Source organism: Oreochromis niloticus, linkage group LG13 (assembly GCF_001858045.2).
Source record: "Oreochromis niloticus isolate F11D_XX linkage group LG13, O_niloticus_UMD_NMBU, whole genome shotgun sequence".
NCBI classification, from domain to species: Eukaryota; Metazoa; Chordata; class Actinopteri; order Cichliformes; family Cichlidae; genus Oreochromis; species Oreochromis niloticus.
This window is the reverse complement of record NC_031978.2, coordinates 16,230,558-16,248,448: the sequence shown is the minus strand read 5'-3', so window position 1 is coordinate 16,248,448 and position 17,891 is coordinate 16,230,558. Positions and strand designations below refer to the sequence as shown.

The following is a 17,891-nucleotide window of genomic DNA, read 5'->3' as shown; positions in this document are numbered from 1 at the left end:
AGTGGATGACTGGGAAAAGCTTCATTTTTCACATAATGCACGTTATAGGTACCAGCATGATAGAGAATGGAACAGAAGGCAGCCAACATCCAAAGGAGAGCTTTGAATGTCCTTTAAGGAGCCTGGAGAACTCATTCTGAAGAAATGAAAAGAACTTTCTATTCACCTTCCTGAGAGAGTTAACCCTTTAAAACCTCAACCATTTTGATAATGAAGTGTTTGTTGAACCTTAAAACAAAATATGTAAAAATATATCAAATTTTAATCTGCATGGGTTTTAAGTTGTATCACATTTTCTACATAAGCCATATTTTTGCAATTTAGTCATTAAAAATGTGTCACATCATTTTTTGAGAGTTAAAAAAAGTCACGCTGATGATGTAGAAGTCTCAAAAACTCACAAAAACACGTCTCAAATACGATTGATGGACTTTAGAGGGTTGAGAAGAATAAAGGTAGTCATACCAAATATTGACTTTCAAGCTCATTAGAGTTGTACAAACTCTGTTTTTGCCTTAGATACTGTATTTCCTTGTATGTTTATACATCTTTCAATAAAGTGATGGCTTTTGCCATATGGAACACTCTGTGGAGGTTTTTACTGCTTGAAATTGTGCTGAGTTTTGTTGTATACTCAATACGATAAATTTTAAAAAAGATCATTAGCCATATCAATGTTATGTTGCACTGAAACTATTCTCAAGCCAGAGTTCACCGTATGCTGCTGTGTGGCCTCTTCTTTCACCAAATATTAGCATTTCCATGTTGTGTATAGCTATGTTAAGATTCCTGACAGAAAGCTTCACTGATGTAGCACAGCTGTTAAGCCATACAGCATGATAAACTAGCTGCTGAGTGAATTGAAATCTAATTTGTTTGAGCCATTAACCAGGCTTGCATTAAAGCATGTTTTGATCTTGAATGATTACCGTGCGCGATCAGTTACCCTAGAATTAGCATCTACAGCCGACTCAAAATATAATTTATTAAAAACACCCTGATTAAGATATATGACGCCACATAAACCGAGAAGGTAAGTGTACTTAACAAATTCTGTATTGTTTTATATTAGCCTATACAGTCACACAGCTCAAACTATGAGACGTTTTGTGTCTGTGTTTAAACATCTCAGGCAACGTGCAATAATTACAAGGCTACAAGGCTTTGTTCTGGTCTGATCCTGTCCCTTTTAGAATGACAAGTTGTTGGCCATCTGTTTGAATGTTAGTAGCTATTCATCAGAATGAAGGGTAGCGAGCCCCCCTCAAGTAGACAGACTCAGCCTGCTCACTGAGCAATTTGTTTCAAGGGGTACTGACACAGAAGAAAGCTTGTGGACCCAACATCCATCCTGCTGCAAAAATATCCAAAACCATCTGGCAGCTAACCCCCATCCTAAATTACCGTGATGGACTTCCACCTTTGGAAACCATGAAGGCTCCAGAAACCCGCTCCAACTTCTGACTGAAAGTACGACTTGAAAGCACTGACCACATCTCAGTTGTCCCCAACCACAGCTACAAATCATGGTGGAAAATGAATAGTGTAGTTGCATTAGAATCAGAGTTGATTGTTGCAGGCCTATCCAGTTTGGATGATTTATGTTCTGCTACCTTCCTGAGAATGACCAGTACAACTGGGAAGTAAACCAAGGTCCAGAGGACGTGCAGTATATTTTTCCACGAGGGTTGGGTCTGCTTGGCAGAAACTCATGTCCTTGTCTATCCTTCTGACACATTAAGGGAAGCAGCCAAGAAACATACGTCTGTTTGTGCTTAAGAAAGTTTTAACGGGTAAGTCCAGTTGGGTTTCTATCATCATAAATAACAAAGGTTTGTCTGCAATAGTCACGGACGATAAAGATTTAGGAGACTCCATATTTTCCCGCTGCTGAGAAAGTGGCTCAAAGCTTGTAATAATCATATTTCAACAGTGATGGGTGGAAGAGTTGAAAGTATGACTTAGCTTTTTTACTCATTAAAAAGTAAAACAGGTGCTTTAAAAAAATTGCAGATTAATTTGTGACATTAATTGTCTAACATCAGTGAACTCCTGGCGGCATCATAATGAAACCGCTTCAATCGCTTCAGACAAACCAAATCCAGAATACTTTAACTTGACTGAAACAACCCTTATTAAGGCAGAATATCAGAGAGGAAAATGTGTACTTTTATACCAATAGTAAAAGGAACTAACAAACAAATATCTTGGAATAGTTCAGAAGCTGACAGTACTATCTTTCCACTTTAAGTTTTTCCTGTATACGCCCAACATCAGTTTAAGAACTCAAGACACTCAGGAGACTCTCTCAGCTACATCAAACGGCAAGGTAAAAACAATAGTGTCACTGACATTTCCCCAAACCCTGCACAAACAGAATTATTCACACACTGCGAGAGGAGTGCCATCAGATAACGGAGAGATAATGACACTTGGTGGAAGGCAGCTTTCTCAAAGCAGTTTAGAGCTGGCGCGTCACAGTTTGGCAGTTAAGGCTGTCATGGAAGTTGAGGAGGTTATCCTGGCATTTTAATCTAGCCTGCTTCTAAGGGAGAAAATGTAGAGGTGATTTCCAGGGCTAGTAATAACAAGGACAGGCCTGCCTCCAAAAATGAGCTCTCATCACTTTGGATGCGGACAGCGCGGTGCTATGCGAAGCCGCGATGAGGGATTGCAGGCCCAGTTTGCCTCGTCCCCTCTCGCCTCATCCATCTCCATAGGCTGGCTTAAATGGATATTCATGTTGCTGAGCCAATCCACTCCTGGGAGGAATAATATCACATCATCTGACTCAGATAAAGGAAATAGAGCCTGTCCTATTCAGGGGGAGTATATAGTACTATGATATGCTGTGATATACACCAGGAGCCTTGCTGCCAAAAAGTAGACTGATGTGACCACGATGGAATTTTCAGAATCTTGTACATTTGATACGCGTTTAGAAGCAAAAAGAGAAATACTGAGTATTTATGACACATTTTTCTACTTACTTTTTGTTTCCAACTACAAGTAAAGAGCCATAAGACATTTTTAACAGCAACATGTATTAAATGCATTAAAGTACAGGTATTTATTTTGCTAAATTACAATATTCAAAGGGGTACACGTAATGTTGTGCCTTTTTACATAGAATATTATTACTGATTACTAAATACACATGTATTTTTTTCTTTTGTGTTTTAATATGGTAAGATACATTTTAGCCTACTAAGTAGAGAACACTGCATTACATTATGTGAGCTAATTATAAGCGTTACTATGTAATGTATTAATCAAAGGGTAGTTTTAGCTGTTTAGCTATATTTTAGATGAAATATAGCAAGTACTCAGGGGCGTAATTTCCAGGGGGGTTAGGGGGGTTATGACCCCCCCAATAATCAGATCCAACCAATATAACCCCCCCAATAAAATTATGAATTATCTTGCATAACTAGGCTGTTGATTTTCTTTACTCATTTCAGGTATTACCAGCAAAAGATCTTGACTCCCCCCAATGTTCAGCACAAAGTTACGCCGATACAAGTACTGCTAGAAAATTTGCATTGCAGAACCACAGTACAATATCTTACATTTCGACATTATCTGTCCAAGTAGCTCCCGAGGCTAAAACTGTGCATGGTCATTTAAACAAAGGGGAACATCTGTTTGAGGTTCAACTGTGTCAGCTTTGTAGCTGGATTTTGATTTACACGACAACTTCCGAGATGGCAACAGGACACCCAGTCATTACACACTAAACTTAAGACACCTCATCAGCTCACCAACTGGCAGACGCTGCAGAGAAATAAAACCTTCATGAAGTGACGAGTGCTTGGGAAACACTTTTATGAAGTCAGTACCCGGGAAGAAGGCCATGTCTTTACTTTGTTAATTCACTTTGTAGAGTTTGGTGCAGAGGCTCGGTATATGGCTGCCAGCTCACTGTGTGTATATATATCACTCTCTGTAACAGCATTTCATCATCTGTCCCTTCTCATTGATGTTGAACGCACACTTCAAATTTTGTTTGGTTTATTACAAAAGTTTATAGAAAGCAGCTCTGCAAAGGACTCTCTGGGACAGTCTTGAGGAAAAGATTACACTTTTCCCTTTCCATGTGGCTCATTTTAGTTGTGTGGGGGCCAAAGCAAGTCTTTGTGTTTAAGAGTGATGTTTATCAGGGGACAGATTGTGCTGGTATAATCATTACGGGACTGAGTGAAATGTCTTGCAGAGCACGTATGTCTAATGGGAAACGTCAAAGCTTTGCTCTGTGTTTTCTCACTAAGTTCCAGAGAGGATGTTTCCATACTTTTGGAACATGTGGCCCAAACCAGAATGGAAGGACTGTCAGCTGAAAGAGCAGAGTCGTCATTCTAACTACAGATTGACATCGACCAGAACTAAGTTATCACTCAAGATAAGCACGGAAAAACAGCTCGGTGCAGAAAAACCTACGGGGTTAAGAAACAGATGTCTGATGTAATGCCAGTTAATTTAGGAAGCAATTTCATAATCGGCGGAACATGTTTTCAAAACAGATTTGCATTCACAACAGCATCTAATCTAAGCACTTATAGAAGATACAATCAGCTCTGGTTATTACACAAGCAACGATAAACAGACATCGGGGAAATGTATATCTATTTTTTTCATTTTAAAGCCGTCAAACTCATTTTTACTTTTACCAAGTGTGTTGTACACAGGACATTAAGTCATCAGTCAAACAAACCTTTTCCTTCATAATGACAACAGCTAAGTTTCAACACTAGCAGTTTAGTCATCCATTAGTCATGTATCCCATCCAGATGTCTGGTGGAGGAGAGGAGGGGAGGAGAAGATAGCAGCAGGTGTAGATCTCTCTGAGCCCAGCTGAGCTCTAAAAGGCAGTGCTTAGCACCCACAGCTCTGTCATCTGGCCTCTCCCCTGTCTCCACCAGCCTCTCGACAGCCCATTCCTCATCATTTACCCCTTTTTGGCAAAGCCCAGAGCCCTTCTAATGGGCCACTCTGAATGCTTCCAGATGTTTGTTTATTTGTTGTGCAGCAACTGTAAAACAGTTTACTCTTAGCTTGGATCTGTTCCCGTTGCTCCATTTCGGGGAGGAGTGCCGAGGGAGCTGTGGGGATTGTAGCAGGAGCTGCAGTGCAGATCACCTCGACATGTAACAAAAGCGAACTTCTAAACAAATGCGAGGTACCCCATGGGTATCATCAGAAAAGAGGGCTTTTTTTTTCTTCTCTGAAGGCTGCTTTCCTCTGGGGATTTTAATAACAGTTGTGCACCATTTAAGTTACATACATACAAAGTAGCTGGAAGCAGGCCCAGAAAAGCGAGATTAAAAGGGCCCAGGGCTCATACTGTAAGGCAGATACCAGGTGGGGCTTTTTTTCTTGAGCTATTTACTCGGCTTGTACAGAGATATCCCCTTCATTTACAGCTGTCACCGCTGAAGGATGGCCCAATCAGATTTAATCTGATACATGTGAAAAAGCAGCTTCTAGTGTCTGGCATATTTATTGAATTATACAAAGGAAATGAAAGGCAGTTCATTAAAATTTCTTCTGTGCACACGGATATATCAATCAAGTCTCAAGCCTCGCTCTTTTTTTTAATACATACCTCTTAACTACAGCTATAATTAGATCTATGAAATCAACATGTAAATCTGACTTCAAAATGTGCCACCTCAAGAAAAAGACAAGGCGGTAATAAATAACAGCACATTTTTTTTTCTTCTCCAGGCTGAAATGATACATCCTCACAGAAAGACACAAGACTGCATCGTGTAATTGGCTGTGTAATAGCGTAGTATAGACCAGTCTTCGTGAAGGCAAACTATACTTTACACTGAGACTCCATCTTGGACTGTTAGATTCAGAGTCGAGCTGACAGTTGGACCAGCACTGAGAGTTAGAGCTAAGGTGACAGTAGTGGACGATCCTCGGGCCCCTCTGCCAGACTATGTACTCCACTCTGTGTCACGCCTTCACCAAGACACACTAGAGCAGCCCACCATCCTCCTTCACTTTGCCTTTTGTCTAGTTTCCTCTCATTTTGAAGTCTCATCTCCTTTCACTGTTTAAAGCTGCCCCTCTTCCTGATTTTCCCCTGTCCTTTCCCCCCTACTTTCCTCTCTGTCTGCTGTCAGATGTCTATGAAATTACGATTTAGATTTCACCACCACAGCAGCAAATGTTTTTTCACTACTCTCCCCTGCTCTTCTCCCTGCTACCTTGTTTTACTCTGTGTCCTTCACCAACCAAGACAGGAGCACAGTTTCCACCCCTCTGTCCCTGGGCAGTGACCTGCCAGTGCTGCCTTCCATTGGGAGCTCCTAGCTGCTGTAATTACCTCTGCCAACCAGACTCCGGAGCTTTCAAACAGGTAACACGGTGGAGTAGTTAGGTGCAGGGGGTTCAAGGGAGGTAAGGCGGAGTGTTTCTGAGACACCGTCGGAGCGATCTCAGATACGCCGCTGATATGGCCGCTATTTCTGGAGTCTGGATAAAACCAAACAGCCTCCCGCTTGCCTCTCTATTAAAAAGACCACACCATTAACCCAAACCACTACTGTTACAATCACATACCGCATAATGTGTACTTTAAAAACCCAAAGCTGTTGAAGTGCATTTTTTATTCAAGCATTGATTGTGATTCTCAAGATTAAAGCATAAAGCAAACAGGATAATCACATGGCACAAGAAGCAGCAGTTGCAGTGGCAAAAGCACGATACAGAGTATGACCAGAGTGGCTTACTTTTGCAACAAATTTTGAACAAACATGTAGTGATTTGTTTAATTTACCGTGTGTGTTGAAACAAGAGTTCTGCAGTGATTTGCACAAAATTATGCAGCGCATTGTTTCAGCCCTTTTGTTCATATACTGAATTTACCTCAGCACGCATTTGTGTGGAATTACTGTCTCAACCATTCTGTTTGTTGTAGCGCTGCTTTGTCACCACTTTGTTCTCTTTGAATGAGGAGTTACTGTGACCGTTTCCCACACATAGAGAAAACTCAACTGTGTTTGAGAAGAGCAAATAAATGGGGGGGGGAAGGAAAAAAATAAGAGCGGGGGTAGGGGCTCGACGAGGCAGGGACACGAAGAGGAGGTGAAGGGCGAAGACGAGGGCTGTGTTATCTAAGGCTGCAGCGCTGCATCATAAAAATAACAAATGGAGACTGTCACTGTTACTCTGATCTCAGTCAGAGGGGAGAAATATTTCATGTGGCAGGTCCCCTCACCTTTAAATGAGTTGTTCTTAGCCAGGTCTGATTTTGACAAAGCACAAGGCTCTTTCTGTCCTTACTTCCGATGAGAGCTGCCACCATCCTGGCTTTCATGACACAGATCTGTCCTTGGCACCATTAATGTGGATGGAGGTCTACTCTACTGTGTATGAGCCTAGAAGCACCCGCAACCGATAAGTAATGCTACTATAGTGGTTGTCAGCTCATCACAAATATTTTGCAATGTGACATTATTGATGAATCTCTCAAGCATGAAGTAATTGTTAACTGAACCCTGAAAGAGGGTACTTACTGTGAAAAGCCAAACTTATCTGTTAATTCTGCTTTAAACAACTCCACAAAGCCAAGTCCAAGAGTCAGGCTTACTTAAATCTGGGCTTCCATAAAGTCTATATATAAACATGAATTTGGAAAATAGAAGAAACTGCTTCGCATGTTTATTTTCTTTTGCAAGACATGGAAAAACTGGTGGCTGACTGTGAAATTTTATGTTTAAAATGATCTTTATTATTAAACTATCAGCATGTCTCCTCTCATTGCTGCGCAGTTACCTTTGTATCTATGAATTCACTGCTACATATAAAGGCTCACTGTCTCCATCTTGGATATAGAAACATCCCACAGGTTTTACAGTCAAATGAATCCAAAACAGAAGCCGTATCGTTAGGCCCTCCACCATGAACTATGTGGCTGACCTCAGCTCCCTAACCACTTATATTAAAACACAGGTTAAAAATCCTTGACACAAATTTGACACGGACTAAAATCTTGTCTAAAACCATCAGTTGTAGAAGTTTTCTGCATGCTTTTGTTACATGTAGACTGGACTGTTGTTATGCACAGTATGCTGGAGTTAGTAAATCGTTTCTTGCTTGCTTAAAATTAGTCCAAAAATGCAGCAGAAAATTACTGACTGAAAGAAAAAAGAGAGAGATTGCATTACTGACACTGGCTCCCTTTGCACAACAGAATCCAGTATACAGTGCTACTGTTTGCACTTAAAGCCTTAAATGGTCTTGCTCGTCCATATGTCGTACATATGCTGGATCCATAAGAGACTGCTCATCTCTGGAACTGTGGCTGAAGCATAGGTTGTGTTTATGTTATTTTATGTTAATAGCGTGAATGTGTGTATAGAGGGCATTTTAAGAATTTTGCTTTTGTTTCTGGTGGTATTAAAATAAAATGTATTCACTTACTTTATTTGTTTCAGTTTAATTCTTAAGAAAACCACTAAATTGTCAAACAAACTGACTAAAATGCACATTTGGTTTTCCTCACTTTACTTTCAGCCGGTCATGGCAGATGGGTGACCCTCCCTGAGGCTGGTTCTGCTGAGGGTTTGTTCCTGTTAAAAGGGATTTTTTCCTTCCCACTGTCACCAAGTGCTTGCTCATAGGGTGTCATTGTTGGGTTATTTCTGTATTACTGCAGGGTCTTTACCTTACAATATAAAACACCTTGATGTGACTTTAGTTGTGAATTAATGCAAAAAAAATGCAAGTGGAATGAATTGAATTAGTTAATTTTGGTTGCAGTAAATCATTTCAGCTGATTACGGGATAATGAGCTGTGGGTATGAGTATAATAATATTGAACTTCACTTTTTTTTTTAAAAGTCTCAGCTGAGTACCTGGTACAAAAGCAGTAGGTGGCCTTCGCCATTAATTTAGAGCAGTGTATCGTTTTAATGAATGTGTTGTATTCTTTCTATCGTGCAGTGCTTGATGTTAAGAAGTTGCTACATAATTACATCAACATACTACACTGGGTCAATATGAGGCCTAATCAATGTCTAGTATCAACAGATCAAGGATGCTTCATTCTGTATATGTACTGCATGCTCCCACGCTTACACTCAGATCAGAGTTAGCTGAGATTACTCAGATTTATTCCCACTATCAACACATCACACAGATGAGAGGAGATCAATAAGAATAGATAACTTCAACTCAGTTTCAAGTTCAACAGATTCCCACTCTCTTTTGCTGTTAGCGTTATGACTCATTTACATAATCTATAGAACCAGGATCTCAATGTTCCTTCTTAATTTTGAAGAAAATAAATATTTTTCTTACCTTTGTGGGTCATGGGATCTCTGGATCCTTGAGGTAGAGGCGAATAGGGCAGTGGGTGGCTCTCTGATCCAGCCTCATTAAGTGACTAGCAGAAAGGGAATGCAGAAAAAGAATTAGCCATAACGTTATAGCAAGCAAGCAGCAAACCACTGCCACATGGTTAGAAAATAATGTCTTAATAATTTTATTTTATTTTTTTATTTTATTTTATTTATATTTTATGACAAAAAAAAAAATATTCTCGTGGGAACAAGGACAAGGTTTAATGTAATGGGTTAATCACCTTCAGTGGTGTTTTCCTAATTTAACTTATCCATTTATGTTATAGTAAGATTAAGGGCTTGCTTTGAGTATCAGTCATTTCTCTATAGCTGCTAGCTGACCTCTGGTTGAGATTGCAGCTAATTTTGAATCCCCAAACTGGACCTTTAAACCCTGTTTATGGAGTCGACTCATTTATAATGGAATTATCTGACAAATCAAATAGGTTGCTATGTGGTATATTATGTTAACAGATATCTGTGTCTGTCTTACACCTGTACTGATACACCTTTACAGAAAGAGATTCAATCTCTGTCAAATCAAATCATCTTAATCTAATATTAGAATTTGTTGATGTGATATGTGTAAATGCAACAAACACATTAGGCTTCATAAATATAATCTTCAAACCAATGGTTGATGTCACAGAGACCAAAACAACTTTTCTAATCAAGTCTATGAGATGACCTGGTGACACCTGATTTATAGCATAACCTAATAGGGAGGCTTTAACAATCACCCAGATATGACCTCTGAACATGCAAAGTACAACAGTAACATTCGGGTAATTATAAAATCGCACAAAATAATCCTTCTACACTAGAAAGTGTGAATGCAAGTTGCATGACACATACTTGTCTTCGTTTAACTTCTTTATCCTATTTATTGTCCTACAACTGAAATGTGATTTTTGCAGATTCTTAGCTGCAAAATTGGACTGAACTATTGATTGTGAGCACACTCAGAGGTTCAGGCTAAACGCGTGTGATGAATGCGGGTTTGCGACAAAGAGAAAACAGTGGCCTCTATGTCATGAGACGGTATTCCCACACGGGTCAACAGTTTGTGTGTTGTTATTCTTTGGTGCACTTTCAAGGTCCAAAACATTCTTTTTTTCCCCCCCTTAGCCTTTTAGCTAGCGGAGCAGGCAGTTTATCATGACACAGCGATATCTGATGCCTTTGCAGAAATACTTTCCTTTCTTGCAGGAAGGAATTCACTAGGCCTTTAATCATAGCAAGAGACTCAACTGACAAATACATATTAGAGATGGTTTGGAGCTGCATTTTTCCCACTTTTATTGTTGTTCCTCTACATGCCCATGCATAACCTTGAGAAATGGAATGGTCTGCACTGTTAAATGGAACCATATTCTTCATCGGCAAAGAGAGCAATGTGAACTGAAAACGATCACATAATGTGCTTTCAGATAGCATCTCTGAAAGGCATTAAGGTCTGGCCAGCATGTGTCTCATATTATACCAAGAAAAAAAAAAGACAAAATGCGCCTATTTTAAAGGCCTTGCTACATGTATGCTGGAGAGTCAGCTTTTGAAAAAAAATACTGCTTAAAAGAAGAATATAGTTTTGACAGCAGACCTGCTGCTAAAACCTCCTACGAAATGTCACAGATCACTCCCCTGCTTCTGCGATGTATATTTATGAAGTAAAAGAACTAAAAATATGAACACATTGTACTTAGTAACTACTGTCACCTGACATGTAAGGAAAACAGTCAGGTATTTATAGCATTGCACTAGCAAAACAAAGATTGGACTGAGACTAAAGATCCTGCAGCAAAATGATCACCACCCATCTCATTTTTGAGACATGTATCAAGGTTTATTTAGCGTTTTTCTATCTTTGAATTTTGCCATTTTGGTTTGCAACTGATATTGCCAATCAGTACAAACACACTCAGTGTTCGTCTATGTCACTTCATAGGAAAAGAAACGAGCGACTCAGGCATTAAGACGGGAATTGTGAGCTGTCTGATCTACCTTTATGCATGTCTGGGCCACCATAGAGTTGCGCCCCCTGCTTGCCTCATTTCCTGGTCTGCATGAAAGATCACAAGCCTGGGCCCCTTTAGGCCTGCTTGGCCCACAGAAATCCCTTCCTAATCCTGATGCTCGGCCACAATTAATCTTCCGGGTTGCCACATTATTAACAGCACCACCCGCAGATGATATAGGGGGTGCTGGATGAGAACAAGGGAGCACTACTTAGGTGTGGTGAATACTAGATGGAGCTTAGCACTCTGGCTGTGGTCCTATGGGACATTAGTCACCTTGTTTTCAGCACTGAAACCAACTCCACCCCAGTGATATGACACCACTACTTTACCTCCTCGCTGTAATGCCTGCTGATCACACAGCTGACCCATAGGTGGCTGTTGTAACTCCAACTTCCACTTGTCTCGATCTTCCCCTTTAAACCCTCAGATCTTCATCATTAGCCCTTGACATTTGCACTCTTTTAAATTAGTCCAGAGAATGACACCCGATACAAACAAGCAAGCATGTGAAACAAATGCAGGAAGATTTTTCTGTACTTGCTACGAGAGGATTAATGGCTTTATGTTTTAACACTTTTAACAAGTGTTTTTTTCCCACCAGTATTTCTAAACTGGCTACTCATAAAACATGGTCCCCCATATGGAAAAGATATATATAAATCTTATAAAGTTTGTATCTGTCTTGTGTGAAACTTGTATGAAAAGCATACAAGAGTGAAAACAGATATAAGATCCCTTGAAAAATTATATAAATGAAACTTGTATGTTTTGGATACTTACTAAAACAATATATGAAAGTAATGAGAAAGTGGCCACTTTCATGAGTAAATCATATAAGTTTTTACTATTTCTTTTCCATATGGGCCATTACAATGAAAATCAAAAAACAAAGAAACTCTGATTAAACTAATAACAGAAAACTTTTGGTGTCTTTATTAAACATATTTAGAAAGTAGGTTGGAGAAACTAAGTGAACCCCGATTCCAATGCTGCTCAGAGTTTGGTGCTCCAATTACTGTAAGAAGCTGTTTGTTATAAGGTCACACAATGTCTGTACTGACAAAGTCTGCTCCTCCTAAAAAGACTGATGTGAATCGTACCTCAAGAAAAACACATTTAAAGCATTTTATTGATGCACAAAACTGGAAAAGGCTGCAAAAAGCATTTCCACAGATTGAGGTGCTCATCAAGAAACAATAAACAAGCTGGCTACGATTGGAGAATATTCAGGATTGTTGCTTACTCCCTATGCAAGTATGTGTCCTGCAGTGTTCAGACCAAGGGCACGATATGCAATCCTGGAAAAGGTGAAAAAGACCACCAGGAGGCATCTCTACAATTTGTTAAATTTCTAAGATAAGCACTGAGTAAAACAGGTGGCTATTGAAGGAAGCTATTAAGCAACCTACCATTTTACAGACACATATATAAACAAAACAAAGGACAACGCTGTGTGTTTCACAAATGAAGCAAAAACACTTCAGGGTCAATGTAAAGTGGACTGTTGAGACACAAAATGCCATGTTTAGAGGAAAGGGGGCGTCGCACATTACCACCAAAGCATTCAAATGTGAAGTGCGGTGAAGTGAGCGTCGCTGTTTGGGTCTGCTTTGCAATCTGAAGCAGCATGCTTTGCAGCGACTGAGAGAACAATACAGAAAACACAGGGCAGCAGTCCAGGGAGCTTAGAAGAGGTCGGGCTCAGGTGAAGGTTCTACAAGTTTCTAATTTCTAATTTTTCATGCCTGCGCTGTGAGTGAGTGGTCAAGATGTACGAATCAAGATTTTAAAAATCCAAATGTCGTTTAAGTTTGAAATTATGACTGCGATGTAGACATGGGGCACCATTTTCTGATTAATTAATGCAGGAATCCTGTGAATTACAAAGGGTTCGCAAACTTTCTGTCAACTGCAGAAACCTCCTATGTACTAAACATGCAACCTGTCCCATCGTGTCCTTTTCATATTTTCAAAACAAGGGCTTCATTTACACGCCATCTCCCTCTGTTCCCTCTTTCCTGTATCATTTCTTTCTCTCCCTCTGGCTCTTTGGCTTGATTTCTCCAGCTGTACCTACACTGAACAGAGGGAGGTGCTGCTGTGTTGTCTATGTAAGATGCTCCTGGACGCCCTTCTTCTCTCTCCTCTCTCTCAGTCTCTCTGCTGTCCAGATTAGTCTGCTCATCAAGCTGAGCATTGTTTTAATTTGCTGGGCCCGGGGCATATGCTGAGTGTTCACATCATTATTGTCTCTGTGCAATGTGAGTTATCACCACAGCTTATGATAATGTGGCACAAATTTACAGGCTTGGGAGCACCACGGATTCCGTGATAATAAAGGGTGGACAGAGGGGAGTGCAAAGAGGGAGAGAGAAATGAAGAAAGTGTGTGTAGATGTATGTGTGCGAGCGGGAGAGTGGAATAGGTGGAGAGAGGAAGCTCCGTTGGATGTCATTATGAAAGATGATTCCCATACTAGATAATACATCACACCAGTGCTGTCTGTCTTCTCCTTTTCAGTGTTGTTATGTGAATAAATGCTGATAAACCCAGAGGCAATAGTGATTATTACTTCCAACATATCATCATGAGAGAGAGGGGAGGAGGAAGAGGAAGACAGGGGAGGGATGGAAAAAGAAGAAAAGCAAGTCACAAAGAGAGCCACATGGAGCACATAACCACCTCCACGGTGGGGATCTTCAAAATGTGAGACACTGAAAAAGTGAGTCAGGGAAGCCTGACGCAAATCTAGATGTTTTTCACATGCAACTGCCACAAAGTTTACAAAGTTTCGCAAGCTTGGCTGCAGATTAGAGATCTTGATGGGCGTTACGTTACAGTACATTATGATGATATTAGTTCATCTAGAAGATTTCTCTCAAATCTGATGCCGGCCATCGCGGTGAGCACATAAAGCAACCGTGTTGCACCATGTCTTACACACTGTTTTCCTTTCTGGCGATCTGTCTCTGAAGTCTCCCTTTGACCAGCTCATCCTGACACAGCTGGTTCCTGCCTCGCCTCACCTCACCTCCCTCCTTAAGACTGACCAGCAATACAATCTAATTACAGCCGCGCTACAGAGGGAGACCAGTGTAAACACCAGCCCTTTTTATCTCCTTATACATCTGGACAAGTAGACAAAGTGCTAAAAGGAAATAAATGTGGCCTGACAGCCACATCAAAGAGTTCAGCCAGAGGCTTACTGCTACTTAGGGCACAGGAATGTTGTTGCTAAGCATCAGCCCGCAACCTATCAGGGTGCAAAGAGGGCCCTGTCCTGCCTTAGAGAGGGAAAAGGGGAAAAGAGAGAAATGAAGAGGAGAGAGGGGAAGGGAGGGCGAGGGGAGGGGAGGGGGCTGACATTGAGGGGAGGCTAGGGACTCAAGGAGATTTTTGTAGCTTAAAGCAATTGTTGGAAGAAACAAGCCTTCTGTTTTGTTTTCTCTTGACACCATTTCTGCTTTTTGTGCTTGCAAAAGACATGTATAAAAATGTCTTTTGATATGTTTTCTCTTTGGGTCTATATCAAAATATTTCTTTTGTGTCTGTGCATGGAACTTTTTTCACATCTTGTCTCTATAAACTGGTGCAGCTTTCTGATCATGTTGGAGATCAGAGGAGACACAACTTGTGAACTTATTTGAGTCAACATTTAATGCTGGCATGACACGTTTATTTCTTCACTAGATGGAATTTTTTATGATTCGTGTTTCGCACTTCTAAAGTTTTTTTTTTTTTGGAGAGGGGAGGTTACAAACAATGCAACACTTTTAGAAATAAACAATGAAAAATGAATAAGCAGCACCGGCTCGGAGCATCTCGCAGCATGTAATGGCACTGATGAAATGGAAAATGCTCTAATTCGCTACCAGAGATCGAGCAGAGGCATTTGTACGCTCTCAAAGAAAAGTCTAATCTAATGGAATATCACACTGGTGCACAAGATATTATTTTGGATGCCAGAGCGGCACTTTGCATGAGGTCAAATAATTAAAATGGGTACTTTCGCATCAAAATATGGTGAAGACTGCAATAGAAGTGTATTAATTAAGAGGTTTTCATATCATGTTACACGAGACCTCAGTGATTCTGAGCGTGCGTAGTGAAAAGGAAAAATAAAATGAGTGTGCATGAAAAGAATGAATTCAGTTTTCTTGGGTGATGGCAGGGGGAAGAACATTTGATGTAACGGTGCCTGCACTTGTGAGCAGAGCAGCAGTGTTTTCCCCAGCAGGAAGACTATTGAGCGTGCGTTTAATGATTAGCCAGTTCTACTCCAATGAACTTGTTCTGAGTAAACGTATCATATGATCACTGATCACAAGAAGAACTGATGTTTCGCTCGGGGCACGAGACACACGGAGTGAACCGGCAACAGTAAAACCTGCAGTTCTGTGTACGGCTAAGCGTCAGACAGGCAAAGGTTGAGTGCCGCTGGACGTTAATCACCCACAGCGATGACTCACAGATGGTAATAAGGCTGTGTTTGTTTTTAGGTTGAAATTTAAAGAGTCGTCGACCTTTTGGGCGAGCGTCTTGCTGGATAAGTACAGGTGATTTAAAGCAGAAAGTCTTCATTGCAGGTATGCAGCACAATTAGCTTAAAGCTATTTTTATTTTGGTCTAGTTTGACCTTTCCACAGGCGCAGATGCTAAAGCTACAAAGTTGCAAAGACAGACAGACACACGCGCAAAAAAAGCATCATGAAATCTTTCAAGTATTAGTCGAAACTGTAATTTGTTACCTTGGTCAAACTTTTAAGCGAAACCTAACCAGCTGTCTCTCACATTTCCACAGGCGCCATTTCTTTTATCACTAAACAAGAGAAAAAAAAGTAAGGTGTGAGCTTTCTGATCTACCTGTGACAAAAATTATTTTTGTCATAGTTTTGCCTTATTTAACTGGTGTGAAAAGAAATATTTTCATCTTTCCTTGTTTTAAGGCAAACTACACAAACACACACACACGCACAAAACCACAGCAACTCAGGAGTGTGACATATCATGAGGCTTTCTGTTCCGATTAGGGGCTGTATCTAACGTCAAGGCTGTTTTCTAGAGTGTAGGATGTTTAATAATTGAAGACTCTGGGAGCGGGCCTGTCACACCGGCTTGTCTAGAATGTTTCCTATGCAATTAGATGCCGAGAGACATTTGAAGAGGACCCACAAAAAGAGCTACAAAAAGTGACATGTGAACTTAAAGGAAATTAGCTCTTCACACGAGTGAAATGTGAAGGTTACTTAGCAATGCTTAACTCAGACTGTGGCTGTGTGAAGTGTGTGTTTGACTCAGCCCTGCTACGAAGACTGCGATTTTCTTTACTTTGAGCCGGCTTCAGTCAGTAAGATCACAGAGGGAATGAAAACTAATTTTGACTCAAGGCACACGGAGAGAAAAAAGAGGAAAGGCAGGAAAAAAAAACCTGAGATGTGTCAAAATAATGAGATCTCTTGATGTTTTCTGGGAAGATACGGGATGATGCAGACAGATGCACAACTCACATCTTCACCCAAGGACACAGACACACAAACACCCGTTGAACATTTAACCGCAACTTCAAAACACACAAATTTGCATGTGTGCAGGAACTCACATTGAAAACCTCAAACACACACACACACACAAAATGTTTTTTTAATGCACGAAACACTAATGCACATCTATTTCAGTGTTCACTTACATTCAGGCCAAAACTCAAAACTGATTAGTTGATTAATACAGATTCCGACTTGTGTGACGTAAATACAGTTCAAGCTCTGGCATCTAAATGAAAGAAATCTGACCTGAACTCAAAGCAAAACAATCAGTAGCACGACTTCTTTTCTTAATTAAACAAAAAAAACGGCGCCTTATTTTCGGTGTGGTTTTGTGGTTTGTTTTTCAGCACACAAACACAATTTTGCCTGTGATTGTGACACATCAGGCCACCACATAATTAGGCTGGCCTTTATTTTCATTTGAAAATACTAGACACATCCTGTAAAAACAGATGATTAAAACGCTCTGTATCCATCTCTCGCTTGCCTCCAATCTCTGACAACCTCTCACAGGAAGTTCCCCCACATCCGCATCTCGGAATCGCTACGTCGCAACGATAACGCTGTCATCCTCCACACCTATCGTAAGTCACGAGCAAACGACCGAGATCCTCCGTCGCAAGACAGAACCCTCTGCGGGCCTGTAAGCTGTATCATTACAGCATGTCATCTTTATGGCAAAGGAGCGGAGTCGAGCTCTCTAATTACACTCTGCTTACTCCATTTACCCAGACTGGGACAGAGCAGCAGGCAAACAAAGCATTAAAAATGGAGCGCTTCCCCCTGTTCTGTGGATGCCCGTGTCTTTCTTCTGGTGGCTGTTGTCGTCCCCTGGTTGTTGTTGTTGTTGCTGTAAAAGCTGCCGGGGAGAGATAGCAGAGGGCACATGCCACTGCACCGTCCTCTCCAACCCTCCTTGACTTTCCCACCCTCCCAATCTTTTTCAGCCCTTCCTTCAAAAGGACTTATGAAGGTGA

At 40.7% G+C, this 17,891-nt stretch overlaps 1 protein-coding gene across 1 annotated transcript in view; it reads right to left on the bottom strand.

The window, feature by feature from the left end:
• Positions 1 to 17,891, bottom strand: part of lrmda (leucine rich melanocyte differentiation associated) — a 205,725-nt gene that overhangs the window by 17,283 nt on the left and 170,551 nt on the right. Inside the window, exon 6 of the mRNA XM_005456608.4 lies at positions 9,313 to 9,397. Within this exon, the coding sequence (XP_005456665.1) occupies positions 9,313 to 9,397 (85 nt within the window). The remainder of the gene's footprint in view (positions 1 to 9,312; positions 9,398 to 17,891) is intronic.